At 35.8% G+C, this 14172-nt stretch overlaps 1 protein-coding gene across 1 annotated transcript in view; it reads right to left on the bottom strand.

Annotated features, from left to right (window-relative positions):
• Window positions 1-13025: 13025 nt before the first annotated feature.
• The window catches only part of LOC134758013 (putative uncharacterized protein encoded by LINC00336), an 85465-nt gene continuing 84318 nt past the window's right edge, over window positions 13026-14172 (bottom strand). Inside the window, exon 5 of the mRNA XM_063703531.1 lies at window positions 13026-14055. Within this exon, the coding sequence (XP_063559601.1) occupies window position 14055 (1 nt within the window). The 3' untranslated portion in view covers window positions 13026-14054. The remainder of the gene's footprint in view (window positions 14056-14172) is intronic.

Genomic DNA, 14172 nt, shown 5'->3' with positions numbered 1-14172 from the left:
GACACAGAATCTTTGTTTTCCAAGCTAAATAGAAACCTTTTATCATCTCTTTTTTTTTTTTTTTTTTTTTTTTTTTTAAGGTGGGGTTTCACCATGTTGCCCAAACTGGTCTAGAACTCCTGGGCTCAAGTGATCCCCCCACCTCAGCCTCCCAAAGTGCTAGGATTAACAGGCATGAGCCTCTATCTCTTATTAAGAACAGATTGATGAAGCAAGAAACTTTATCATTTTAACAGAGAGAAAATCAAACTGTAGTCTAGTGTCAATACATTATTTCCCTAATTAAAAAAAAAAAAAAAGCCTGGGCACAGTGGCTCACCCTTGTAATTCCAGCACTTTGGGAAGGCAAGGAGGGCGGAACACCTGAGGTCAGAAGTTCAAGACCAGCCTGGCCAACATGGAGAAACCCTGTCTCTACTAAGAACACAAAAAAATTATGTAAGCATGGTGGCACACACCTGTAGTCCCAGTTACTTAGGAGGCTGAGGCAGGAGAATCACTTGAACCTGGAAGGGGGAGGCGTGCAGTGAGCTGAAATCGCACCACTGCACTCCAGCCTTGGGTGACAGAGGGAGACTCTGTCTCAATAAAAACAAACAAACCAAAGAATCTGGCCAGGCACAATGGCTCACGCTGGTAATCTCAGCAATTTGGGAGGCCAAAGCAGGAGGATCACTTGGGGACCAGGAGTTCAAGGCTGCAAGAAGCTATGAAGCTATGATCACGCCACTGCACTCCAGCCTAGGTGACAGAGAGAGACCCTACCTCTGAGGAAAAAAAAAAAAAAAGTCTTATAAATAAAGCCATTTAATCTTAGCCAGTTTTGCCCTCACAAAATTAAATTCCCTTTTTGCAAACTTTCTACAACTTTCTAGATTCATTCAGGTTCTGTCCTATGCTTTCCCTTTTTCTCATTTTACTTTAAGACAAAATTATTCTGCTTTTTTCCTTAACAAAAACACATTCTACATTCCTTGCATACTTTTCATATAAAAACACATTGTACTTTACTCCCATACCTTACATACAACATTGTTTTTCTTCAATATTATTGTTTCTAGAAGTTTTATTTTTATTGGTTACAAATTTTAACTATTTTCACTAATGGTCAAAATATTTTCTAGAACTATTTGGTTTATTGTCAAGTCTTTCTTAAACTTTTTTTTTTAGTTTAACAAATAGTTTTATTCTAGTATGAAAGGCATCCAGGTTATCTAGACCTCCATACAACCAGAAGCTAAAATTCCAGATTTCATAAAGTTAAATAAATTTAAATAATATTGAATATGATCATTTATTTACCAGCATTTTTTATTTTTTCATTTGTTTTTTAATTGACATATAATAATTATACATACATGGAGTATGTAGTGATGTTATGATACATACAAAGTATAGTGATCAGATCAGGGTAATCAGTATATACATCATCTCAAACATTTATCATTTATTTGTGTTAGGAATGTTCAATATCCTACTTTAGCTATTTGAAACTACCTAATATATTATTGCTAACTATAGTCATCCTACAGTGTTATAGAGCACTAGAACTTATTTCTCATATTTAGCTGTAAGTTTGTATCCTTTAACAAATCTTCCCCTATCCTTCCCTTCCCCCTTTACTTCCCAGCCTCCAATATGCTCTGTTCTAATTTTTACTTCTATGAGATCGTTTTTTAGCTTCTGCATATATATAAGAACATCCATCTTGCCACAATGACAGGATTTTATTCTTTTTCATAGCTGATAGTAGTTCATTAACTATATATATTGCATTTTCTTTATGTATTCATCTGTTGTTGGATACCTAGGTTGATTCCATATCTTGGCTATTGTAAATGGTGCTACAATAAACATGAGAGTGCAGGATTTCCTTTCCTTCGGATAAAGGCCCAGAAGTGAGATTGCTGTAGTTCTATTTAATAGATTCTTGAGGAGCCCCCACACTGCTCTCCATAGTGGCTATAGTAGTGTACATTCCCACCAACAGTGTATAAGAGTTTCCTTTTCTCCACATCCTTGCCAGCATTTGTTATTTTTTGTATTTTTGATGATAGCCAACCGAACTGGGATGAGATGATAGCCTATCGTGGTTTTGACTCACATTTCTCTGAAGATTAATGTTGAGTATTTTTCGTATTTTTTTGGCCATTCATATGTCTTCTTTTGAGAAATGTCTGTTCAGATCATTTGCCCTTCTTTTAATAGAACTGTGTTTGTGTATGTGTGTGTGTGTTGTTTGTTTTTGTTTTGTCTTTTTTTTTACTGTTGAGAAGTTTGTGTTCTTATATATTCTGGACACTAATCCCTGTTGGATAAATAGTTTGCAAATATGTTTTTCTCATTCAACAAGTTGTCTTTTCACTCTGTTGGTTGTTTCACTTGCTCTGAAGAAGCTTTTCAGTTTGATATAATCCTATTTGTTTATTTTTGCTTTTCCAGCCTGTGCTTTTGAGGTCTTATTCACAATATCTTTTCCCAGGCCAATGTCCTGAAGCATTTCCCCTATGTTTTCTACTAGTAGTTTTATAGTTTTTGGTCTTACATTTAGGATTTTGATTCATTTTGAGTTTTCTTTAGGGTGAGAGGTGGGAGTCTAGTTTCCTTCTTCTGCATATGTATATTCAGTTTTCCAAGCAACATTTACTGAAGAAACTGTCTTTTCCCCAACGAGTGTTCTTGGTGCTTCTATTAAAATCAGTTGTAACTTGATCACCTCCGTAAAGAAAAAAAAAAAAGGAGGAGGGATTACGGTGGATGGGAGGCAGGACTAGATTGCAGCTCCAACTTGGACAGACAGAGCAGTGTATGGAGGTTTGCATCACGAATTTTTGCTCCAGAACGACTGTAGGAATAAATCTGAAAACCAGAGAGGACCCTGAAGGAAGCAGATTGCTCCTGCAGGACCCAGGAGACACCCCAAATAATGTGCTGGTATCCACAGATGAGAGTTCCACAGATGGTTCACATCACAGGACTCTGGGCAGACAACCCCTGGTACCAGCCTGGAGCTGGGTAGACTTGGTGGGTGGCTAGATCCAGAAGATAGATAACAGTCACTACAGCTCGGCTCACAGGAAGTCACATCCATAGGAAAATGGGGATAGTACTAAATCAAGAGAACACCCCGTAAGACAAAAGAATCTGAACAACAGCCTTCAGCCCTAGAACCTCCCTCTGACAAAGCCTACCAAATGAGAAGGAACCAGAAAACCAACTCTGGTAATATGACAAAACAAGGTTCTTTAACACCTCCAAAAAATCCTACTAGCTCACCAGCAATTAACCCAAACCAAGAAGAAATCCATGATTTACCTGAAAGAAAAATCAGGAGGTTAGGTATTAAGCTAATCAGGGAGGCACCAGAGAAAGGTGAAGCTCTATGCAAGGAAACCCAAAAAACGATACAAGAAGTGAAGGGAGTAATATTCAAGAAAATAGATAGCATAAATAAAAAACAATCAAAACTTCAGGAAACAACAGACACAATTATAGAAATGCAAAATGCTCTGGAAAGTCTCAGCAATAGCATTGAAGAAGTAGAAGAAAGAAATTCAGAGCTAAAAGACAAGGTCTTCAAATTAACCCAATCCAACAAAGACAAAGAAAAAAGAATAAGAAAATACAAGCAGAGCCTCCAAGAAGTCTGGGATTATGTTAAACGATCAAACCTAAGAATAATCAGTATTCCTGAGGAAAAATAGAAATCTGTAAGTTTGGAAAACATATTTGGGGGAATAACTGAAGAAAATTCCCCAGCCTTGCTAGAGACCTAGACATCCAAATACAAGAAGCTCAAAGAACACCTGGGAAATTCATTGCCAAAAGAACATCACCTAGGCACATTGTCTTCAGGTTATCTAACTTAAGATGAAGGAAAGAATCTTAAAAACTGTGAGACAAAAGTACCAGGTAACTTGTAAAGGAAAAACCTATCAGATTAACAGCAGATTTCTTAGCAGAAACCCTACAAGCTAAAAGGGATTGGGGCCCTATCTTCAGCCTCCTCAAACAAAGCAATTATCAGCCAATAATTTTGTATCCAGTGAAACTAAGCTTCATATATAAAGGAAGGATACAGTCTTTTTCAGACAAACAAATGATGAGGGAATTCACCACTACCAAGCCAACGCAACAAGAACTGTGAAAAGGAGCTCTAAATCTTGAAACAAATCCTGGAAATACATCAAAACAGAACCTCTTTAAAGCATAAATTTCACAGGACTTATAAAGCAAAAATACAATTTAAAAAACAAAAACGAAAAATGAAAAAACAAGGTATGCAGGCAACAAACAGCACAGTGAATGGAATGGAACCTTACATCTCAATACTAACATTGAACGTAAATGGCCTAAATGCTCCACTTAAAAGATACAAAATGGCAGAATGGATGAGAATTTACCAACCAACTCTCTGATGCCTTCAAGAGATGCACCTAACACATAAGGACTCACACAAACTTAAAGTAAAGGGATGGAAAAAGACATTTCAGGTAAATGCACAACAAAAACAAGCAGGAGTAACTATTCTTATATCAGAAAAAACAAACTTTAAAGCAACAGCAGTTAAAAAAGACAAAAAGGGTCATTATTTAAGGATAAAAGGCCTTGTCCAACAGGAAAATATCACAATCCTAAATATATATTCATCTAACACTGGAGCTCCCAAATTTATAAAACAATTACTAATAGACCAAAGAAATGAGATAGATTTCAACACAATAATAGTGGGAAACTTTAATACTCCACTCACAGCACCAAACAGGTCATCAAGACAGGAAGTCAACAAAGAAACAATGGGTGTAAACTATACCCTGGAACAAACAGGCTTAATAGCAATATACAGAACATTCTATCCATCAACTGCAGAATATACATTCTATTCAACAGCGCATGGAACTTTCTCCAAGATAGACCATATGATAGGCCACAAAACAAGCCTCAATAAATTCAAAAAAACTGAAATTATAACAAAGCACTCTCTCAGACTACAGTGGAATAAAACTAAAAATCAACTCCAAAAGAAACCTTTAAAACAATGCAAATACATGAAAATTAAATAACCTGCTCCTGAATGATCATTGGGTCTAAAATGAAATCAAGATGAAAATTTAAAAATTCTTTGAATGAAATGACAATTGTAACACAACCTACCATAACCTCTGGGACACAGCAAAGGTGGTGCTAAGAGGAAAGTTCATAGCCCTAAACGCTTATGTCAAAAAGTCCAAAAGAGCACAAACAGACAATCTGAGTTCACACCTTAAGGAACTAGAGAAACAAAACCAAACCAAACCCAAACTCAGCAGAAGAAAGGGAATAACCAAGATCAGAGCAGACCGAATGAAATTGAAACAAAAAAAAATACAAAAGATAAATGAAACAAAAAGTTGGATCTTTGAAAGAACCAATAAAATTGATAGACCATTAGCAAAATTAACCAAGAAAAGAAGACAGAAAATCCAAATAAGCTTAATTAGAAACAAAAAAGGAGATATTACAACTAACACCACAAAAATAAAAAAGATTATTCAAGGCTACTATGAACACCATTATTCACATGAACTAGAAAACCTAGAATAGATGGATAAATTATGGGAAAGCTACAACCCTCCTAGCTGAAACCAGGAAAAATTAGACACCCTGAACAGACCAATAACAAGCAGTGAGATTGAAATGGTAATTTTAAAATTACCAACAAAAAAAGTCCAGGACCAGATGGATTCACAGCAGAATTCTACCAGACATTCAAAGAATTGGTACCAATCCTTTTGACACTATTCCACAAGATAGAGAAAGGGGGAACCCTCCCTAATTCTATGAAGCCAGTATCACCATAATACCAAAATCAGAAAAGGACATAACAAAAAAAGAAAAGTACAGACTAATATCCTTGATGAACATAGATACAAAAAATCTTTAACAAAATACTAGCTAACTAAGCCCAACAACATATCAAAAAAAAAAAAATCCACAATGATCAAGTGGGTCTCATACCAGGAATGCAAGGATGATTTAACATATGCAAGTCAATAAATGTGATACACCACATAAACAGAATTTAAAACAAAAATAACATAATCACCTCAATAGATCCAGAAAAAGCATTCAAAAAAATCCAGCATCCTTTTATGATTATAACTCTCAGCAAAATTTGCACAGAAGAGACATACCTCAATATAATAAAGCCATCTATGACAAATACACAGCCAACATAATACTGAACAAGGAAAAGTTAAAAGCATTCCACCTGAGAACTGGAACAAGACAAGGATGCCCATTCTCACCACTTCTATTCAACATAGTGCTGTAAGTCCTAGCCAGAGCAATCAGACAAGAGAAAGAAATAAAGGGCATCCAAATCAGTAAAGAGGAAGTCAAACTGTTGCTGTTTGTTGACAGTATGATCGTTTATCTTGAAAACCCTAAAGACTCCTCCAGAAAGCTTCTAGAACTGATCAAAGAATTCAGCAAAGTTTCCAGATACAAAATTAATGTACACACACCAGTAGCTCTTCTACACACCAACAGCGACCAAGCTGAGAATCAAATCAAGAACTCAACGCCTCTTACAATAGCTGTAAAAAAGAAAACTTCAAAATATACCTAACCAAGGAAGTGAAAGACCTCTACAAAAAAAAAACTATAAAACACTGCTGAAATAAATCATAGATGACGCAAACAAATGGAAACATATCCCATGCTCATGGATGGGTAGAATCAATATTATGAAAATGACCACACTGCCAAAAGCAACCTACAAATTCAATGCAATTGCCATCAAAATACCACCATCATTCTTCACAGAATTTGAAAAAACAATTGTCAAATTCATATGAAACCAAAAAGAGCTCACATAGCCAAAGAAAGACTAAGCAAAAAGAACAAATCTGGAGGCATCACATTACCTGATTTGAAACTATACTATAAGGCCATAGTCACCAAAACAGCACAGTACTGGTATAAAAATAGGCACATACCAATGGAACAGAATGGAGAACCCAGAAATAAACCCAAATACTTACAGCCAACTGATCTTTGACAAAGCAAACAAAAACATAAAGTGGGGAAAGGACACTATATTCAACAAATGGTGCTGGGATAATTGGCTAGCCACATGTAGGAGAATAAAACTGGAACCTCATCTATCAATTTATGCAAAAATCAACTCAAGATGGATTAAGGACTTAAATCTAAGATTTGAAACTATAAAAATTCTAGAAGATAACATTGGTAAAACCTTTCTAGACACTGGCTTAGGCAAGGATTTCATGACCAAGAACCCAAAGGCAAATGCAATAGAAACAAAGATAAACAGCTGGGACCAAATTAGACTAAAGAGCTTTTGCACGGCAAAAGGAACAGTCAGCAGAGTAAACAGACAACCCACAGAGTGGGAGAAAATCTTCACAATCTATACATCTGACAAAGGACTAATATTCAGAAACTATAGTGAACTCAAACAAATCACTAAGAAAAAAAAATCCCATCAAAATTGGGCTAAGGACTTGAATAGGCAATTCTCAAAAGAAGATATACAAATGGACAACAAACATATGAAAAAATGCTCAACATCATTAATGATCAGGGAAATGCAAATCAAAACCACAATTTGATACCACTTTATTCTTACAAGAATGGTCATAATCAAAAAATCAAAAAACAGTAGATGCTGGCATGGATGTGGTGAACAGGGAACACTTTACACTGATGATGGGAGTGTAAACCAGTAGAGCCTCTATGGAAAACAGTGTGGAGATTCCTTAAAGAACTAAAAGTAGAACTACCATTTGATCCAGCGACCCCACTACTGGGTATCTACCCAGAGAAAAAGACATCATTATTCAAAAAAGATACTTGCACACACATGTTTATAGCAGCACAATTCACAATTGCAAAATCATGGAACCAACCCAAATGCCCATCAATCGAGTGGATAAAGCAACTAATTAAGTCCTTGATTAAATAATGATTTTATGATTTACACCTGGAATTCCTATTATCCTCATTAATTGTCCCTTAATTCTTTACTTGTTGATTTTATTTGCAGAAAATGTGAGGTTTTTGAAATAAATTTATAATAAAATGCTGCCTATATTATCCAAATGTGTTTTTATTTTTTAAATATGGCATATTTGCCTAGAATTGAGTCACATATATTTCTGAAAAAGGCAAGTATTTTCAACAAAGTTTTGGTGTAGTATTTTTAGAAAAATGTTGAATGTGCTCTTCAAAATAACCTCTATTCAATGTAAAAAAAATAAAATAATTTTCTTTCAAATATAATACTTTAGATGTTTATAAGTTATCGATTAAAAGTGGCATTAGAGTTATAATGTACATATCCAAACTCATCATGAAAACTGCTTTTTAAATTTTTTATAAATTCAAACATATCAAATTTTAATGGATTTTGCTTCAATCTATAAATACTAAGCTACCTGTCAATACATGTTTAAAGTTTGATGTTTTTAAATATCTACTTCCATTTAAAAGTGACATACATAAAGGCTTTCGCTTCTGTATGAGAACACGGTACGAAAAGTTGCTAAAGTCATCTAAGAATCATGAAGAGTCGGCCAGAAGAATCTCAGAGAACTATGTCTGAGTCCTAATGCTGTTAAGTCAGCCCTATTTTGGAACAACTTAATTCCAGATTTCTTGTAATGTGATGTAATGCCTATCTTTTGTATTTACTTTGGGTTTTTTCTTTTTAGGATATTTTGAGGTCTGGCAGTGCAATACCTCCAGTTTTGTTCTTTTTGCTCAGGATTGCTTTGCTATTTGAGGTCTTTTGTGTTTCCATAGAAATGTTAGAATGTTTTTTCTATTTTTGTGAAGAATGTCACTGGTATTTTGATAGGGGTTTCATTGAGTCTGTAGATTCTTTTGGGTGGCATTGTCATTTTAATAATACTAATTCTTCAATTCATGAGCATGGAATGTCTTTGCATTTGTTTGTATCCTCTTTAATTTCTTTCATCAGTGTTTTATAGTTTTCCTTGTAGAGGTTTTTCACCACCTTGGTTAAATTTATTCTTAGGTGGTTTTATTTTTTGTAGCTGTTGTAAGTGGGATTGCCTTCTTGATTTTCAACTAGTTCATTGTTCATGCATAGAAACCCTACTGATGTTATTAATTTATTTTTTAATTGACAGGTATTTGTATGTATTCACAGGATACACAATGTTGTTTTGATACATATAGTGTGTAGTGATCAGATCAATGTAATTAACATTCATTATCTCAAATATTTAACATTACTTTGTGTTGGGATACTTCACTGTTAATTTTGGTATTTTGTCACTTGCAACAAATATCATTCTTAAATGATACAATAACCTTGTAATGTTTTCTTGGAATGCAATACTTGCTCTACTGATTCAAAAATTGGTTAAAAGAAAAAAATATTGGGGAGGAAGTGGTTAATAAAACTCAAAAAATATTGGGGAGGAAGTGGTTAATAAAACTCAATATATATTCTTTCAAAAAAAATTATTAGCAAATACAGGCACAGACTGGACACAGTGGCTCATGCCTGTAATTCCAGCACTTTGGGAGGCTGAGGTGAGCAGATCACTTGAGGCCAGGAGTTCGAGACCAGCCTGGCCAATAAGGCAAAACCCTGTCTCTACTAAAAATACAAAAATTTGCCAGGCATGATGGCATATGCCTGTAATCCCAGCTACTCGGGAGACTGAGGCACGTGAATGGCTTGAACCCAGGAGGCAGAGGTTGCAGTAAGCCAAGATTGTGCCACTGCACTTCAGCCTGGGCAACAGAGAGAAACTCTGTCTCAAAAAACAAACAACAAAAAAAGGCATACTTTGTTTTACTGTACTTCACTTTATATTTTACAGATAATTGTGTTTTTTACCAATTGAAGGTTTCTGGTAACTCCATGTCCAACAAGTCTAACAGCACCATGTTTTTTAACAGCATGTGCTCATTTTATAACTCTGTCGCATTTTGGTAATTCCTACAATATTTTAAACTGTTTCATTATTATATTCATTGTGATTATCTGTAATCAGTAATCTTTGATGTTACTATTGTAATTGTTTTGGGGTGCCATGAACCAGGCCCATATGAGATGGTGAACTTAATTGATAAGTGTTGATCATGTTCTGACTGCTCCACCGACCAACCATTCCCCCGTCTCTCTCCCTTTCCTCAGGCTTCTGTATTCCCTGAGAGACAATAACATTATAATTAGGCTAATTAATAATCCTACAATCGTTTCTGAGTGTCAAAATGAAAGGAAAAGTTGTATATGTCTCTCTTTAAGTCAAAGAGAAATGATTAAGCTTACTGAGGAAGGCATGTTGAAAGCTGAGATATGCTACAAGCTAGGCCCCTTGTGTCAAACAGTGATCCAAGTAATAAATGCAAAGGAAAACTTAAAGAAAATTAAAAGTGCTGCTCCAGTGAACACACAAATGATAAGAAAGTGAAACAGCCTTATTGCTGATATGGAGAAAGTTTTAGTGGTCTAGATAGAAGATCAAACCAACCACAACATTCCCTTAAGCCAAAGCTTAATCCAGAGCAGGGCTCTAAATTTCTTCAATTCTATGAAAGCTGAGAGAAGTGAGGACGCTGCCAGAGAAAAGTTTGAAGCTAGCAGAAGTTAGTTCATGAAGTTTAAGAAAAGAAGCCATCTATATATACCACAAAAGTGCAAGGTGAAGTAGCAAATGCTGATGTAGAATCTGCAGCAAGTTATCTAGAAAATCTTGCTAAAATAATTGCTGAAACTGGCTACACTAAACAGCAGATTTTCTATGTAGATAAAACAGCCTTCTATTGGAAGAAAACACCATTTAGGACTTTCATGGCTAGAATGAAGCAGTCAATGCCTGCTTTCAAAACTTTAAAGGACAGGCTGATTCTCTTGTTAGAGGTTAATGAAGCTGGTGACTTCAAGTTGAAACCAATGTTCATTTACCATTCTAAAAATCCTAAAGCCATTGGCCGGGCACAGTGGCTCATGCCTGTAATCCCAGCACTTTGGGAGGCAGAGGCGGGAGGATCACAGGGTCAGGAGATCGAGACCATCTGGCTAACATGGTGAAACCCAATCTCTACTAAAAATAGAAAAAATTAGCCAGGCATGGTCGTGGGCACCTGTAGTCCCAGCTACTCAGGAGGCTGAGGCAGGAGAATGGCGTGAACCCGGGAGGCGGAGTTTGCAGTGAGCCGAGATCGTGCCACTGCACTCCAGCTTGGGTGACAGAGCAAGACTCCGTCTCAAAAAAAAAAAAAAATCCTAAAGCCATTAAGAATTATGCTAAATGTACTCTACCTGTGTTCTATGAATGGAATAACAAAACCTAGATGACACCATATCTGTTTATATCATAGTTTACTGAATATTTTAAGCTCATTGTTGAGACCTACTGCTCATTAAAAAAAGATTACTTTTAAAATATTAAGGTTAATTGACAATGCACCTAGCCACTAAAGAGCTCTGCTAGTGATGTACAAGAAGATTAATGTTTTTATGCCTGCTAACACCACATCTATTCTTCAGCCCATGGATCAAAGGGTAATTTTTGCTTTCCAGTTTTATTATTTAAGAAATATATTTCTTAAGGCTATAGCTGCCATAAATAGTGATTCCTCCAATGGACCTGTGCAAAATAAGTTGAGAATTTTTTAGAAAGGATTCATAATTCTAGATGCCATTAAAAACATTCATGATTCATGGAAGAGGTCAAAATGTCAACATTAACAGGAGTTTGGAAGTTGATTCCAACCCTCATGAATGACTTTGAGAGGTTTAAGACTTCAATAGAGGAAATAACTACACATTGGGTAGCGATAGCAAGAGAAATAGAATTGGAAGTGGACCCTAAAGATGTAACTGAATTGCTGCAATATCATGATAAAGCTTGAACAGATGAAGACTTGCTTCTAAGAAAGTGGCTTCTTGAGACAGAATCAATTCCTGGCGAAAATTCAGTGAACATTGTTAAAATGACAACAAAATATTTAGAATATTACATAAACTTAGTTGATAAAGTAATGGCAGGGTTTGAGAGGATTGACATTAATTTTGAAAAAAGTTCAACTGCATGTAAAATAGTATTCAACAGCATCTCAAATCTTTCATGAAAGGAAGAATAAATAGATGCAGAAAACTTTATTTTCTATTTTAAGATACTACCACAGCCCCCACAACCTTTGGCAATCACCATCCTGACCAGTCAACAGCCATCAACATCAAGGTAAGAGCCTCCACTAGGAAAAAGATGACAACCTGCTGAAGGCTCAGGTGATCAGTAGCATTTTTTAGCAATAAAGTTTTTTATACGGTATGTATATATTTTTAAACATATGTATATTGCACACTTAATAGACTACAGTATAGTGTAAACTTAACTTTTATATGTACTGGGAAACCAAAAAAATAGTGTGACTTGCTTTATTGAAATTTATCTTTATTTGGTGGTGATGAACTGAGCCTGCAATATCTCCAAAATATGCTTGTATGAATAAAAAGAAACTTCTTTAAAGGTATCTTCTAGAAGAATTATATTTAATGAAAGATTAGAACTATTGTTGTTTGAGTTGAACAACATAGAAATACCCACTGTCACTGGTACTCACATCATTATATTACAGATTCTAGCCACTACAGTTACACACACATGTGCACCCACTCATATACAATAATTGAGGTATAAATACTAGAAATAAATAGACCAGATTCTAATTATTTTCAGATGATTTGACAAAATCAAATACTCAAAAAATCTGGAATAACTGCTATGAGATTGCACAAGCACAGGTCCTGCTAACTTAAATACTACATGTTTGACACATATTTTCTTTTTCACTCCAAAACATACATTGTGTACCATGTGTTAGTTATTATGCTAAATTTTGGAGATTCAAGTTAGCAACATAGCACAGTCTTTGACATTTATGAAATAGAGTCTACTGTGAGAGACAAACATTAATCAAATGTTTACTCTGACATAAATCACAGTGTGATAAATCTTCTTTTTTTTTTTTTTTTTGAAAATTTGACTCTGGACGAGAATCTCGGTCTGTCACCCAGGCTGGAGTGTGGTGGCACGATCTCAGCTCACTGCAACCTCTGCTGCCCAGGGTTCAAGCAATTCTCCTGCTTCAGCCTCCCGAGTAGGTGGGATTACAGGCACCTGCCACTGCCCCTGGCTAGTTTTTGTAGTTTTAGTAGAGACAGGGTTTCAACATCTTGGCCAGGCTGGTCTTGAACTCTTGACCTCGTGCTCCACCTGCCTCGGCCTCCCAAAGTGCTGGGATTACAGCCATGAGCCACCACATCAAGCCAATAAATCCTCTTAATGGAATAAATAGCAACCTATGGGGGAACCCAACTTAATCTGAGGAACTGAAAAAAAAAATACATTTAAAGAATGATGAGAAGTTAATTAGATGAGACAGAGAAAGCCGGGGAAAATGTTTCCAAAAGAAAAATAGCAAATACAGCAGCACTCAGAGTGGGCATAGGCCATTACAGAAACTGAAAGATGGTTAGTGTTGTTGAGAGACATTTCTCCATAAGAGGTATTATGGATGACTTGAATCAACTCTTTTACTGGACTATCTTTCCAAAATATTTATATAGCAAACAACCTTAGAAGATACATAGTTTCTCTCTGTGGGGCAAAGTGCAGATCTGTTTCCCTGTGCAGAACAATAAAGATAACATCTTCCTCCAGGGCAAAGTTTGGACAAGTTTGCTAGCAGCCTACTTTTTAGAATAGATCCTAAGCTGAAACACAGATTCACTGTGTGCACAGCATGCACCTGAGTCTTCCTCCGCATCATCCTCATAGCACTTGAGGGTCAAGAGAACCATGTGAACATTAATCTCTCTCTTGTACCATGCATAGTAATATTCTTTGTCTCTGACCCAGGGGTTTTGTGTCTTCTGGCAACATCTTTGAAACTGTGGCACCTACATTGTTAGATTCCAAGTAGCATAAAACCTTTTCCCCTCTGGAGTTTGTGACAAGTAGGAACACAGCAAAGACAGCTTGGGAGATAATTCAAAATATGAATCTGGAAAAGAAAGCAGGATTTTATGAGACATGGTCAGAAGTAATATTGCAAATATTGAACAACCATTCTAACACAGGCACTAACCAATGTGAATGAACTCAAGACAATTGGATGAGC

The sequence above is a fragment of the Gorilla gorilla genome, chromosome 2, assembly GCF_029281585.2.
Source record: "Gorilla gorilla gorilla isolate KB3781 chromosome 2, NHGRI_mGorGor1-v2.1_pri, whole genome shotgun sequence".
NCBI lineage: Eukaryota > Metazoa > Chordata > Mammalia > Primates > Hominidae > Gorilla > Gorilla gorilla.
The sequence above is the reverse complement of the archived record's forward strand: the minus strand, read 5'-3'. Positions and strand labels throughout refer to the sequence as shown.